The 15,583-nt window shown below is 37.8% G+C and overlaps 1 protein-coding gene across 2 annotated transcripts; it reads left to right on the forward strand.

The window, feature by feature from the left end:
• Positions 1 to 633: 633 nt before the first annotated feature.
• Positions 634 to 15,284, forward strand: tmtc4 (transmembrane O-mannosyltransferase targeting cadherins 4). 2 transcript variants are annotated; one of them, XM_079881345.1, is made up of 18 exons: positions 634 to 1,110; positions 1,220 to 1,419; positions 1,968 to 2,083; positions 2,600 to 2,816; positions 3,530 to 3,614; positions 4,674 to 4,768; positions 4,904 to 4,996; positions 5,074 to 5,235; positions 6,120 to 6,322; positions 7,503 to 7,677; positions 7,821 to 7,952; positions 8,244 to 8,323; positions 8,480 to 8,587; positions 8,688 to 8,829; positions 11,041 to 11,155; positions 14,544 to 14,656; positions 14,770 to 14,839; positions 15,061 to 15,284. In XM_079881345.1, exons 2-18 carry the CDS (start codon positions 1,258 to 1,260, stop codon positions 15,207 to 15,209), a joined length of 2,217 nt encoding a protein of 738 aa, XP_079737471.1. In that variant the 5' UTR covers positions 634 to 1,110; positions 1,220 to 1,257; the 3' UTR covers positions 15,210 to 15,284. The 2 variants fall into 2 exon arrangements, with proteins under 2 accessions (XP_079737471.1, XP_079737472.1); XM_079881346.1 differs by having other exon boundaries at positions 652 to 857; positions 1,224 to 1,419.
• Positions 15,285 to 15,583: the final 299 nt, after the last annotated feature.

Consider the following 15,583-nt stretch of genomic DNA (forward strand, 5'->3'; position numbering starts at 1 on the left):
AGTTATTCACTGTCAAAGTGACGCCAAAATGAATGGGAGTCAATGGAATGCTAACAGCAGGTGATGGTCTGCTAATCAATGGCAGCCCACAGGGAAGCTTCAGTTTCTGGCTGAAAGATTACCCCCTTGGGAATAGACTTTAAAAAGGGGGCACTTTATACAATAAAGCATATTTTTATAGAAAACTAATTTGATATTAATATAATATGTCTAAATATATTCTAATGATATTTGTCAAAAATGGCAACAACAAAAAAAGAAAGAAAGAAAAGAAGAAGAAAAAAGACTGCAGCTAATGCTGGCATCATATCGGAAATGTCCTAACGTTACTTCCCACTTCTGAATTCGTGATTACGAGCTTATCGCGTTCAAATTTTGACTTGAGAGGACGTTCATGTCCCATTTTTAAACTAGAAAACTAGCATAATTCCGATAGCACGTGAAGGCATGCAGGCAGGCAGCATTAATCCATAGTTCATTTAGGACATGTTGTTTAAAAAGTTTAGATAAAGTATACCACATCGCACTGCTGCCGCTTAACATTTCATGTGATGTAGCCATTTACTGTGAATTATTTTTCATTTGTTTGTATGAGTCCTCACATTATTTCCACTTGGCTGGCTCAGGTCACGTGACGTCACAGTCTATTCTTCTCCGCGCGCTAGCAGGAAGTACAGCGAGAGAGGCTCATTCAGGGATCAGCCATCGTCTAGCCACGTATTAAGCATTTATTTTCACATTCGTGGGGTTTCGCGATATGTGCATCGTATTTATGTGACACAGGTGATTTTAAGCCTGTATTGCTCGTCTCCTACAGATTGCACATCGTCTTCTTCGGCGGGCAGACAGTTATTGACGTCAGTGCACGTTTATACTATTAATATTTGTGAATCGTGTTTTGACGATTGTCATTCGCGCGCGAGCAGAATATATGTGTAGAAAACGTAGAAAGTGTGAATGGTTTAGTATCCTTTGCTCGCCGTGACAGCCGGTTGCTATGCATTGCATGCATCTGTGTGTAACGTATACAACCATGCAGCAGCATAGCATGCAACTGTGCTGAGATGTCACACTGCCTTTTCTAACAGATCTCTTTAGTGTATACAGTAGGTATGTTTCCAGTCTGTTCACCCTTCTTGTAAAATGTTTTGATTTTGGAAGTCTTTTTTGGGGGTGTTAGTTTGCTATTTTAACCAACCGGCTTTCTTTGTTCTGCAAGACAGTGGTGGGTCAGAATGAACAGAGACCTCATGAAAGATGGTGCTTTCTGAGCCTTACTGGGATCATCACATCCCCCTGCCAAAACTGGGACCCTTGCACTCCAGGCTGGTCACTGCCTTTGTTGCCCTGATCTGTTTCATAAACAGCCATGATGGGGACTTTGTCTTTGATGATTCAGAAGCCATCATCAATAACAAGGTATTAACCCCTCCCTAAACCCTTGGTTACTTAAATATTTATTCAATTGTTTATTATGAAAGGAATAGTTTACCTAAAAATCTAAATTCTGATATTGTTTATTTGCCCTCATGTTGTTCCAAACCCAATTCATTGGAGTTGACAATGGATGGTGACCAAGTATTGGCCATTCATTTTAATTGTATGAAAAAAAACAAAACAGCTTTGACATATCTGTTATGAGTAATTTAATTTTTACATTTTGGGCAAAGCCCCCCTTTAAATTTTGTTCAATTGTGATCTCAACATACATATATTTGCAGACTTTTACATTACATTCTCAACCAATTTCTCCTGTATAGTCTAATAGTATAAGTTTTGTTGATTGGCTGTTATCTCAAGTCTATTGGATTGCAATATTTTGGGTGTATACATCTAATACTTTTGTAATATTCGCATAATATTTATGCAAAATATTTCAAAGAAATAATTATATTTTCTGCTAGATGATAATAAATAAATGTAAGTATTTTTGTATGGCAAGCCATTGTGATTTCTACACTTTGTAGGATTTGAATCCTGGCACTCCTCTGAGTAACATCTGGAAAAATGACTTTTGGGGAAGTAACTTAAGTAGCAACTCCAGTCACAAATCCTACCGGCCACTGACTGTCCTGACCTTCAGGTACGTTACCACAAAGACAAAAGTGTCTTTCAATTACTGCTGTGTGACTGATGATTAACACAAGGTAATAGGCCAATTTGCTTATAGTGAATATTGTCAAACCTCTTTGCATGCATTAGATGTGTGGACTTGTAATTTTATTCTCAGTGGGAAATCAAAAGAGGTCCCTCAAGTGCTTCCTCACCAAACGCCACAATAATTGACATTAAAATTGGATGCATATATTGCTTTTTTTTTCAAACTCATTTCAGAATTGTCTTTGGCATTTGACTGCTTACTGTGAGGAAACTATATAGGGGGTGTAATTCATGTCCTGCATGCTGCTAATGAGAATGACATCGTTTTGCATCAGTAATGGCCCGTTATCCCAACTCAACCATAAAAGTTACTCTATAATGCTGCTATGTCTGTATGCCATCATATCTCTGCTTGTTTGTGTTTCAGAAATACAAAACTTTTGTGATCACTGTAGTCAAAGTTGGTTTTAATTATTATGGATGTTATTTATTTTCCTAGGATCAACTACCTCTTGGCCGGTGGATTGCATCCAATCGGCTTCCACGCGCTCAACGTTGCCCTCCACTGTGTTATTTCTATGTTAATGATCGATGTGTTTGCAATATTAATTGGCGGCCTGGTTCACGATGGAAGAGGGGCGAAACTCAATCTCTCTCCGAAAGCTTCCTTCCTGGCTGCGCTCTTCTTTGCTGCACATCCAGTTCACACGGAAAGTGTAAGTAGAGTGGGAAGACGTGATTCAGCAGGCTGTCTCTGCCCGGTAAACAATCTTTGTCTACAATGCTCCACATCACAATGTTCATTGATGTTGCATGAAATATACATTACAAGGCCTATGGAGAAGAAAGCTTCACGCAGCTGGTGTGCATCACATAGGTGGGCTCTACAGTCAGCCGTGGCTATTAACAGTTAAGAACGCTCGCTCTGACCTGCCATGGATGCGTCCGAGCACGGCAGAGACTGGCAATGCTCCGGTATCTGCTCTTTAATCAGGTTCAGAAAGACCGGCCCTGGACCTGGAGGGGGTGAGGTTCAGAAAGACCACTGACTTAGGGCCTACGGGATGTATCAAAGAAGGTGGCCCCAGGACTCCAGCCAGGGCCGACTGCAGTTCTGTAATGAGTGCTGCCTCCTACCTCCACCGTTAATTTGGCACTGCCAGAAATACAGGCAATTTCACAGACGAAAGGATGGCGAAGGATGTTTTTATGCTGCCCATTTTTGTCTTTAATGTACAAGCAGGATTTCATTAGTTAGGTGTAGATGTAGAATGCGTAGATGCTATTAAAACGAATGCCCTCGGGGTGGATTTCACAGCCGTGACCTGCTTGATGACGGATGATGCTTGATGTAACAATGTCTTTTAGCTCTCTAAAGTATATAGTTGATCTTATGAATAATCTTTTTTGTTGGCTCTTTGTCTTGTAGGTGGCTGGCATTGTTGGCAGAGCAGATTTGTTGTGTGCCCTCTTTTTTCAACTCTCTTTTCTGGTTTACTGCAGAGCATTTCAAGGTCAGTTGATAAACTAAAGCACTAGTCTTTTTTTTACAGTTATTATGGCAATTTTATTATGTTAAATTACAGCAATAAAACTTGAAAGGAAAACATTTTTTTATTTTTTTTATTCGGTCATCATTTACTCTGCTGTTCTAAACTTTATTGCATCTGTGGAACATCGTCCTTCGGATGAGGCGTTAAACCGAGGTCCTGACTCTCTGTGGTCATTAAAAATCCCAGGATGTCCTTTGAAAAAAGAGTAGGGGTTTAACCCCGTCATCCTGGCCAAATTTGCCCTTTGGCCTCTGTCCATCATCATGGCCTCCTAATCATCCCCATATATACTGATTGGCTTCATCACTCTGTCTCCTTTCCACCAATAAGGTGGTGTTCGTGGTCGTTCTGGTGCACCATGGCTGCCGTCGCATCATCCAGGTGGATGATGCACATTGGTGGTGGTTAAGGAGATTTCCCCATTACATGTAATGCACTTTGAGTGCTGAGAAAAGCGCTATATAAATGTAACGAATAAAAGGAGAAATTTCGAAAATTGCACTGGTTGCTCTTTTCCTTGACTTCAGGATTTCAGGATTAAAAAAAGACACAAGCAACATAAAAGCATCACAAAAGTAGTCCATTTAACTTGTGTACTGTATTGTAAGTCTTCTGATGTCTTATGTTTGATTTTTGTGGACTAAAATTAAGTCATTTTTCAATGACAATTTAACCTCTTCAAAAAGATCATTGGGATCATACAGGTTTTGTGAACTTGATCCACTGAGAAAAGATCAGAGTTATTTGTTCATGAACTCTATATACCTCTTTAAGGGTACTTTTATAGTGCTTTTATGTGCTATTTGAAGATTTAAAGCGTAATTCCTCATTCATTGTAATTGTATAAAAAAGAAAGCAAGTCATACAAGTTTGAACAGTGGAGAAATAATGACTGCATTTACATTTTTGGGTGAATTAATCCTTTAATTTACAGACACTGCATGTTGGAATATTGCTGAAAATATCTCTTTCTTTGTACCAAGCTGTATCATTTAGTTGTTCTTGGATTTTTCTCTGTAGGTGGTGATAGAAAGTTCTCTGTGTTGTGGATATTTGGCAGCATTCTTCTTTGTGCAGTAGCCATGCTGTGCAAGGAGCAAGGCATTACGGTTTTGGTGAATGAAAATCTATACATTTGAGATCTGCAGATCAAATACAGCATATAAATGTTAGATAATCCCATCTATTTTTACAATACATATCCTTGATCATCTATAAAATATTCTTGTTCTTTTCTTCCGTGTCTGAAGGGAGTGAATGCTGCTTATGATATTCTCATGGTCTGTAATCTGAACATATATGAACTCGCTCACCGGCTTCTGTCCAGGAGAAAATCAGCTGATGTAAGTGTCTTACTCACAGTCGCTCTTTAGATCCAAACAAACTTTGGATTGATATGTACTTTCTCTTTTACGCCCAGGTTGGTGGGTTAGTGCAGAGCGGTTTGCTTATGAGGTTGGCTCTTCTCTTTCTTGGTGGTTCCTTTCTTTTGTATGCAAGATGGAGGATCATGGGAACTGGGCCTCCATCTTTCACTGAGGTGGATAACCCAGCATCCTTTGCTGAAAATGTTATCTTAAGGGTAAGCAGTCCTTTCAGTTTGGGTTTCTGAACAGCACTTTTGATTGGGCTAACTCTTTAAATAATGCGATTCAATATGTGATACGATAATGTTATTAAACAACAGAAACTGAATAATCAAATGTAAAAATAAAACACTGCTTAGTCTTCACTGTATGAATTAAATACAGTATATACTGATGCCTGTTAAAGCTGCTGCCACTTTAAGAGCTGCATGGATCCAGATATTGTTACGTGTGCTTTCTTTCTCAACTTTTTACTCCACTTAAGACATAAATGACTTGTTTACGTGAATACTCACAAAGTTTGGCAATTTGCATAATTTGTGTGTTTTTGGCCATATAGGCTGCGGAAGAGAACTGAAATCGTAATTATGTGCTGTCCTGGTGACTACTTCCTGTGGACATGAGTACTTCGCTTTATTGCGCCTAATAACATTAAGCATGTCACATGTATCTATGTCTAGTCTATTTGCTGCTGTCTGTGTCAACCTAAAACTTAGACTTTTCATAATCTTTTAAAATATCATAAGCCATTTGCAATGTTCAGATAATTTCTATATATTATGCTGCCCTATCTTTTGAAGTTGTTTTTGATAACATGCTTGTGATACTGTTAATAGCCTATGTATTTTTACTATACATTTTATATCAATGTATTTTTGTAGTTAAAAATTGTATTTAGAAGAAAAAAGGACTTGTTTACATGACACTGTTTTCACTGTATATGTATGTATATTAATAATTATAAAAATAATTTGTAATATAATAATCATTTTAAAATGTATTCATAAACTGTACTCTTTAATATAACTTCTTAGTCATTTTTCCCCATGCAGACTGTGTTTTCACATGTTCCTCTTCTCTGCTCTCCTTCTCTCTTCAGATTGTGAACTATAATTACTACTACTCCTTGAATGCCTGGCTGCTGCTGTGTCCCTGGTGGTTGTGTTTTGATTGGTCAATGGGCTGTGTGCCTCTGATTAAATCAGCCACTGATTGGAGGATTGTTTGGCCTCTTGTGCTATGGTGCTGTCTGATGGGCTTGGTAAGCCAAGCTCTGTGCTCACAGGACAGCAATAAGAGAAGGTAAGCACTGTATCAAAACAAGACATGCTTTGTGTAGTGATGATTTGAAGAAGACAGCCTAGTTGTTGTTACCTGAACATTTATTTCTATACAGTTGTCATACTGTAATACTACTTTAAGACTTCTTTTAATGGATAGATCACATATATTACTTGTATCATTTAAATCCAATCCTGTTTTCTTTTTTCTTTTTTTTTTTCCCTGAAACACAAAATACAAAAATACTCCTTATTCAAATTCTCCTTATGGAAAAGTAATGGCAACTAAAATTATTGGCAACTATTTCTTCTGTTTAATACATTAAGTTTGGGCTGTGATAATACAATCACATTTTTGTCTTAAAATATTGCATCAATATATGTATTTTATATCAATATAAACACTACAGTTTAAAGGTTTGGGGACAGTAAGATGTCTTAAATGTTTTATAATGTTTTCTTATACTCTCCAAGGCTAAATTTAATTGAGCAAAAATACAGTAAAATCAGTCTTGTAAAATATCAGTACAATTTAAAATGCTACTATTTTTATTAATTTGTCACATGATCCTTCAGAAATCATTCTAATATTTTAATTTGGTGTTTAAGAAACATTTCTTATTATCAATGTAGCCCTGCAATACACAATAAAGTTATCAACCAACAAAATTAATCCAGCTTTTCAATCAGTTTTTGCACCTCAGTTCTCTTTGCTGTATGACAAAAAAAAAACAAGGAGTATTCATCCTGAAATATGAACACCCAGCATTTATGGAAATGTGAGGTCCTTGGAGGCACAGAATTTTAAAGTAATTGTTTTGTTGGGTACCAGGGCATTGTGGAATTTCAGGAAATGATCAAGCTGTTGCTGTGACTAAGGAAGCTTGATCTTCAGAGCTCAAAAAATGCCCAATTCCACCTTCAGAACTCAAACATATCATAAACACTTATATCCGCAAGAAATGGCAATCTGAATGGCATCAGTGTATAACAAACAAACTTTACAAAATCAATTCTGTTGTTGGTGTAAAACATTGTGTCCAATTAGAAAATTGCTGGGGTTATATTAACTACACATGCTGTCGAATAGGGCACTCCAGACTAACTCATGTTTCTGTTAAAGGGTGAAGATCCAAATGAACAGCATTTATTTGAAAACTTCTTTACTGTCACTCTTGATCAATTTAATGTGTCCTGTTTAGGACTCTGACGTTTGGCTTGGTACTGCTGGTCATTCCATTCTTGCCAGCCAGTAATCTGTTCTTCAGGGTGGGGTTTGTGATAGCAGAGCGGGTGCTGTACCTCTCCTCAGCGGGCTACTGCCTCATTCTTGCCTACGCTGTGGGCTACTGTTGCTGCCACTGGAGGAAACACAAGGTATGTGACCTGTTCTACTTCCTGTTCAACCTGTTCAATTTCCCACTTATCACCTCCTAATATTCACCATCAGACCATAATTCACTGTAACTAATGTTCCGTTGAGTTTGTGTTCACGTCTCGTGTCTGTGGGATGACCGCAGAGGCTGCTGAGAGCGGCCACGTTGACGCTGCTGTGTGTGAACGTGGCTCGCTCTGCACAGCGCAGTCAGCAGTGGAGGTCTGAACAGAGTCTCTTCACCAGCGCCCTGTCTGTCTGCCCGCTCAACGCCAAGGTGAGACTGCACACCTTCCCCTTCATACTGCAGTTTAACTCCACTCCATTGGTGAAATCCATTATGGTAACTTCAGCTTACCCATCAACACCCAAAATGCCTTGAGGAAGAGACTGAACTGAACCTGTAATAAGTGTTCTGTGAGTCAGTCTGGATTTGAAGCATCAACTAAAAAAATAAAAATAAAATAAATAAATAAAATATTTGTTCTCAATTGTATTCAGTCCAGTTTTGCACACCAGTGAGTTCATTAGCTTGATGAGCTCTCTAACTTTCTCCTTCCTTGCACAGGTGCATTATAATGTTGGCAAAAGCCTTGCTGACAGAGGCAACCAGAGTGCTGCTGTCAAGTACTACAGGGAGGCAGTGAGGTAAAAAAAAAAAAAAAAAAAGTCATGATTGCATCATATTCGGTTTGGCAAACACTCAAATCTTTCCACTTTCAACAGTGCAGTAGTGTCTATTATCCGACATAAATTAGTTCACCTTATTTCCATACATGCCTTTTCTGTTTGTTGTTGGTACAGATTACACCCCAAGTACGTTCATGCTATGAACAATCTTGGCAATATATTGAAGGAAAGAAACGAGTTAAGGGAAGCCGAAGAGCTCCTGTCAGCTGCGGTTTATATCCAGTGAGTAAAGATTTTGAGTTCAAATATATCAGTGCTGTTGTCATGAAGCCTTAATTCATCCTTGTAAATCATTCTGCTGTGTTTCTTTGATTTGGTTTAGGCCTGATTTTGCTGCAGCTTGGATGAATTTGGGTATTGTTCAGAACAGTCTGAAAAAGTTTGACAAGGCTGAACAGAGCTATCGGAATGCCATTCGATTCAGGAAAAAGTACCCAGACTGTTATTATAATTTGGGACGTCTGGTAAGCGATTTGTTTTCTCTATAATTTGCATACAGCCTTCAATGCATTTAAAGCATGTTTTCTTTCTTATGATAGACATTTCCCCATATTCCCCATAAACATCAATTTCATTAATCTGAACAGCATGGATTTTTATTATGTCTAGTGTGCTTTTGGTCCTTAGCTATTATATTCACTCTTCCTGTATGAGTACAAACCAACATGGTGCAATTTATTATCAATTATGGCAAGAAATTGGCTATTCCGCTCTAAATATTGCCAATTTGATGTGTAATGACATGCTATTTTTGTGTTAATGAAGATTTGATTCCTGTACTCTATGAGTACTCTACTTCAGAGCAGTTTTATCTAGGGGTGTAACAATACACTCATGTCACGATTCGATACAAATTGCGATACTGAGCTCACAATACAATACTATTGAGATATTTCAAGCCAAAATAAAGGAGAGGTTTTTATTATTATATTTACTTTATTATTATTATTATTATTATTATTTTATAATTATCAGGACCCACAAATATTCCCCCCACTGCATTATTATACATTAAATACAATATTATATATAGTAGTTTAATGGAGTAATGTCAATGAAATGCCGTAAACTTGTACGCAGTAATCGCACTTCCAATGCAGGCATTTGTTGGATCTCTTGCACAGACTTTCCCAGAGCTTGCTATGTCCCGCTTCTCCTGCTATTAATGCACAATACATATAAGAATAAACCATCAAAAACGTTTTGAATAATCATAATACTAAAACTAAATGTGAGATGGTGATTAAAATTATGTTTGTGCGTTCACTTTGAGGAGTGTTGTTTAGTGCCTTCAGATGATCGATGCAATCAATCACAGTTCTAATCGCAAGAAAGTGTGTCAAAATGACTATTCCCAAACCATTTACCGCTTACTACAGTATGCGCATTGTTGTAAATCTGTTCATCATATAAAGCCATCGTGTCTCTTCAAAATACTTGCACTCCGTCCGAAATCAAATACTTCCATATTATATATCAACACCAACAGAATACATAAGTTGCGTCCCAAATGACGCACTATACACTATGTACTTACTTTATGCACTATGTTCTCATCCGTGTAGTGTATGGTTTTTATTAGGTTATTTTGTCATTCAACATCGGAGTCTGATGTCCCTCCCCCTCCGCTATGTAATTAAAGTTGTAACAGTCACAGTTGAGTGCATGAAGTGTCTAACATTCCACACTTCGTTTTTTCCGTTAATTTAGTGCATTATCCAGGTATTTAAATGTTTTTTGGGGGGATATTTCAGTGTGAATACACTACTTGCACTATTTATACTTAAAAACATCATAGAATAGTGCATAAGTACGTGAATCGGGACGCACTTATAGTATTTGATAAACAGTAGGCGAAAAGTCCCCGGATGACCTACTACTTCCGGCGAGATTTTGAAGTGCGCATTAAATGGACACTTTACTATCCCATGAAACCACTAGAGGGGATTTATGAATTGAAGTTAAGCGACGCAACTGACGCTGGTAGCGCGCATGATGACAGCATGATGGCTGTAGTTTGTCCGGATTACATTCATACTATATAGAACATACTTTTTTAATGGTTGTGAAGTAAGTTCAAATTCTAATGTAGTACCTACTCAGATTGTATGCGATTTCGGATGCACCATTGGATTTGGATTAGACCACTCGATTGATTATTTTTACGATGCCATTATGATTTTTTTTGTAGATCTTTTAAGTTTTAGAGGAATGGACTTCAAATGGAGGGACAGAAATATCTCAGGTTTCATAAAAAATATCTTCATTTGTGCTTGGAAGTTAAACGAAAATTTTATAGGTTTGAAACAACATGGGGGAGTACATGATGACAGAGTCTACATTTTTGGGTGGATTACTTTATAAATACAGTAAACTGAGACTCTATCACGAATCATATCGTTTACATCAACAATACATGTCGTCGCGTTTTCACATCTCGATATAACGATGTATTGTTACACCCTTAGTTTTATCAAAGATGTGGACTAGTGGTTAATCAACACGCTTCAGAGTCGTGTTGAGCTTTGTTGCTTATGCAGGAAATGCTAGTTTGAAACCCACCTAAATCATTTCATTGCCCTTTCCCCCCTTTTTTCCTCCTAGAATAAAATTATTTAAAAAATGACAGTGTAAAGCATAAGAATTTTTTGGGTGCTTGTTCGTTTTATCTCTAGTATGCAGACCTGAACCGCAGCATTGACGCGCTAAATGCCTGGAGGAATGCCACCATGCTGAAGCCTGACCACAGCCTGGCCTGGAACAACATGGTCATACTGTTGGACAACACTGGTAAGGTGGAGTTGGAATTTATTGGGTTTGATTAAAAGGTTAGTTCATCCTGTCACAAAAAGGGAAAATTAGTATACTTGTTGCTGATGTACTACATGTAGTCTGGAATACTTGATTCTGATTGGTCTGTTGCTGCATTCCATGGTCAATTATTTTATATAATGATAATTATTAATAATTATTTAATTATACATCGTCCGGATGAAACTGGACAAGTGTAAATGCATCTGGTTGTTGAAACCACATATGTAAATTTTACTCCTCCCAAAAATGCTAAAAAATAAACGTGTGAGAGCGTGTTATAGGCTATATGTCATGTTATAGCCAGATATGACGACGCTACTGCAGCACACATCACTGCAGATGAAAAGCTGAGCATCTATTCATTAAGCCAACGTGCAAACTATCGCAAATCAAAGTGAAAGTAAGTTGCAGACTCTTAACACACATCATCATCATTAAAAGTAAAGAAACAAAATGATCTTACCAGGGCTGTTGCCGCTCTCTCTTTGATTTTGAAATTTTAGCTGATGATCAATAAAATGCAGCTCATATCTGTTGCTTTTCGGTGAAGTGCACTCCATTAAATCTGCATATAGCGTGGGAATTGAAGATCGGATTTATATCCGTTTTGCAAAAACACATTTATGTGACCAGGTGTAAATGGAAACGTTTTGATAAATCAGATAGCTATCCGACCTGAGAAAACGCATGAAGTGGCCAGGTGTAAACAGCCCCTAAAATAATTTTAACTTATTTCAATATTTCATGTTTATTTGTTTGTTTAATTGGTGTATATCTGTGCGATAGTGAGCCTTACATTGGGGTCCTTATCGGAGTTCAGTTTGTGGACTGTACGTAGTCTTTTGGATGTCTCACAGTTTAACAATGCAGTATAGATTCGTATTGTTAAGTACAGACAGGGCCAGTCATGTATGTATAAGCTGAGTGAATGTTCTCATTAAACGTGACCTTGACCCTGCCCTTGGGGGTAAACAGATGATCTTGGCTTCCTCCCAATTCTTCCCGCCTTGTCGTTTTCGTCTGGTGTGTCCCAAGTATAGCCGTGGCTCATAGCTGTGTGTGTGATAGAAGGAGAGAGAGAGGTGTGAACTTCCATTCTGCAGATGCTGAGCGTCAGGTGCACGCTGCCACATGGGGCCATGCTGCATAATTAGTTCACCCTTTACAACAATTAACTCCTGCACCCCATCTTCACCCCCTCTTCTCGTCACAGACCCTACACGGATACCTTAGCAACTTAGTTTCTATTAGAATTGTCCGGTAACCTTTTAATGTTTTGTCTTTGTTTGATATAATTAGCACATTGAGTAATATAGTTGGGCAAGTTTAACATACTTTGGGATGTGTTACAATTTACAATCAGAACCATAACTTCAAACAAAAGTAGAATTAAGAATAATAAATGTTTAACTCAAACAGTAGAAATGTAGTTAAAAATAATCACGTCAACAGTTCAGAAGAACTGATTCACAGAAACGAATCAAACTTACCACTTTTGGCATTTTTCGATTCATGAAAGTTTTGAAACTAGTCTAATGACAGCCTTTGGAAAAAGTAATTGTCAATTAAGAAACATGAACATGTTATTTACTGTGTTTCTTGAATTTGTATCACCAGCAAAAATGATTGCAGATATATTTAGAATTTTGTTTATTGACCAGCCCTACTAAAAAAAAAAAAAAAAAAAAAAAAAAAGGATATATAAATATATATATATATATATTTAGTTCATTTAACCATATTGATATGCATATATTTCTGTGCCTGTGTTTTTATTATTATGAAGGAACAATTTCCCCAAAAATTGCCGTTTTGACGAGATATTACAGGATTAACAGAGGATGTCTTTTCCGGGAAATGCCGGCATAAGAACCCAACATGATTAGACCGGAAGAGCAAGAATCAACAATGCTTGAAATTTATGTATTAAAAGCCTTGTGTGTTGTTTTAAAGCCACTCTTCCCTGCCGTGTGGAGAATGGCGCGATTCCCTGACAGAAGCCGTTTATTCAAACGCGTCTCCCAGGCAGGTTGGCCCTCCCTGGAGAGTCTTGGCACGGCCCATTTTCCTTGCCAAAAAAACAACCTGGCACCAGCATCTTCACCCTCTGCATTTTCCAGTCCCAATTGATCCCCAAACCCCTCCCAAAAATAAGTCAATTATTGCAACCAGGAAATTGGAGTTTTCTCCTGCTATTGTTTCCTTGTAAGAATAAACTGAAAAAGTATCAAGAAAGTGTGCCAACATAAAACATGAGTCATATTTAGGTTTCAACAGTGAGGAATAATCCTCAGCAGCTCATGAATTTGTTAAGGGCCAGCCAGAGAGAGAAGATCTATCTGAGCCTGTGGTCAGAGGGAGTTTTGACATCCAGATCAATAAGTCAGTAGCCCTTGTGTTGCCCTCTAATTAGGAAGCTAAAAGAATCAGCCATGTGTGGAGTGGAAAAACTCTCTTCTGGAGGCTGCTGACACACCAGAGCAATCCGCTCTGCAAAGTCAACAGAAATTACAGAAGGACGGTATACAATTCTCTGTTTGTGACATTTTGAACTATATATAAAAATGTAATCAATTTTCTCCTTCATAATTCCTAGGCCAATTTTATTGCTGTAAATGGTTTAAAACACAACAAACGCTTTTTTTCAGTGAAAGAGATTCAAAAGTCTGGCACTAAACACTAATTAAATGTTCTTTATTTTAAATGGCTAGATTTTTACATTTTATAAAGAAAATGTGAGTGGTTTACCTGTGCAAAAATCCATACTAGGCTGTTCCAAATGATAGCCAGAGCATGATGTGCAACCGCTAAGGCGTTCTATGTGATCTTAGCACGTTGCTAGGGCTCTGAGTGGTTGCTAGGTGGTTACTTACACTATGTAAGTTAGTAGTCACTGAAATTCTGGTCCCTAGATATTGCTTGGGTTCGTCCTTCAGTGTAACAGACGCTATGCATGATTCTGCCTTTAGCTTTGGTGGCCGCAGCAACTTCTGGTGCGGCACAGTTTATGAAAATTAAGATTACATTTTCTCACAAAAAACTGTCCCAAAACAGGTCGAAGCAATATTTCTATTATCTACCTTCATGCTATAGGCTTTAAAGCTTCTGAAGTTCATTACTAAGAAGTTGTTTTAATATAATATACTAAAATGTTATATATAATATGATTGTTAGTTATTAGAAATATGGGAGAATACTATACAAGAAGCTCATGTAGCACTGAGGTTTAAGCAAAATAGTAAGCATTTTGTATGTCCATTATTTTATCACCAACCAAAAATCATTATGCCTAATCTTTTGGAAAAAGTAAATGCCCAGTGGGTTAAGCAAGGTAACTATTTAATGTTTTGTCTTTTCATGAAAGGCAATCTGGCTCAGGCTGAGCTGATTGGAAAGGAAGCATTAAAGATTTTGCCAAAAGATCACACCATCATGTTCTCCCTCGCCAATGTCCTTGGGAAACAGGAAAAATACAAGGTTAATACAAACTTTTTCCCGTGTAGTGTTGCTTCCTCTGTGAAAATGTTACTCAAACAATTTCTTTGACACAGAAGGAACTTTATAATAACCAATGTTCCTTTTACTCCCAGGAGTCGGAAGGATTCTTTCTTAACGCTCTGAAGATCAACCCAAACGTTGCCAGTTGCCATGGTAATCTTGGTAAGTCTCCCAGGATCCCGCTGGCACTTCAGTATTGTCACAAAAACAGTTGTGCAAGTTTTGACTCCTGCAATGTTACACGATACAGGGATAAATCGGTGCGATTGAATCAATAAACAAAGCGAAGTGGCTATGATTCGTCTCCCATTCACTGGGGACCGATGCTGAGTTACTGTACAGTCCCTTGATTTAAGTGACAGGTCTTTTTTGTGTTCCTGCAGCTGTTCTTTATCACCGTTGGGGAAAACTAGACTTGGCAAAGCGGCACTATGAACTGTCTCTTCGACTGGATCCCAGCGCCCCAGGGACCAAGGAGAACTACAACATGCTGAAACGCAAAATAGAACAGAGGCAAAGGACTATTGGATAACACTGTTTTTGATAACTGCATGCCACAGAAGTCTTTGTATGGTCTCTACATAACTAAATAAATTAATTCATCTAATTAATGTTCACTTTTGTCTATTATGAATATTCCCACCTCACTTGGTTGCTTCAATTCTGGCCACATTATAGTCTTTTTAAGGTCAAGACTACGGTTTCTTAAGCGGCTCAAATGAGTTTGTCACGTGTAACTGTAGTCTCAAGACATATGGAACATATCCACTATCTTGACTTTCATCTTTGACCTCATGTTATGTCAGCTGGGCCTCTATTTATTAGTCTGTTACACTTTGTAATTGCAAAGTATGTTACTCTTGGCTATTCACCAAGAACGTACCCCACTGTGGACATTGCAACAAA

Source organism: Squalius cephalus, assembly GCF_949319135.1.
Source record: "Squalius cephalus genome assembly, chromosome: 9".
Classification (NCBI taxonomy): Eukaryota; Metazoa; Chordata; class Actinopteri; order Cypriniformes; family Leuciscidae; genus Squalius; species Squalius cephalus.

Excerpts from the sequence above, each read along its gene's own strand:
- tmtc4 (XM_079881345.1), top strand. The coding sequence starts at position 1,258 with ATGGTGCTTTCTGAGCCTTACTGGGATCATCACATCCCCCTGCCAAAA. Across the intron at positions 4,769-4,903 it reads AGCAAGGCATTACGGTTTTG|GGAGTGAATGCTGCTTATGA; the intron begins GTGAATGAAAAT and ends CCGTGTCTGAAG. Across the intron at positions 14,657-14,769 it reads GGAAACAGGAAAAATACAAG|GAGTCGGAAGGATTCTTTCT; the intron begins GTTAATACAAAC and ends TTTTACTCCCAG.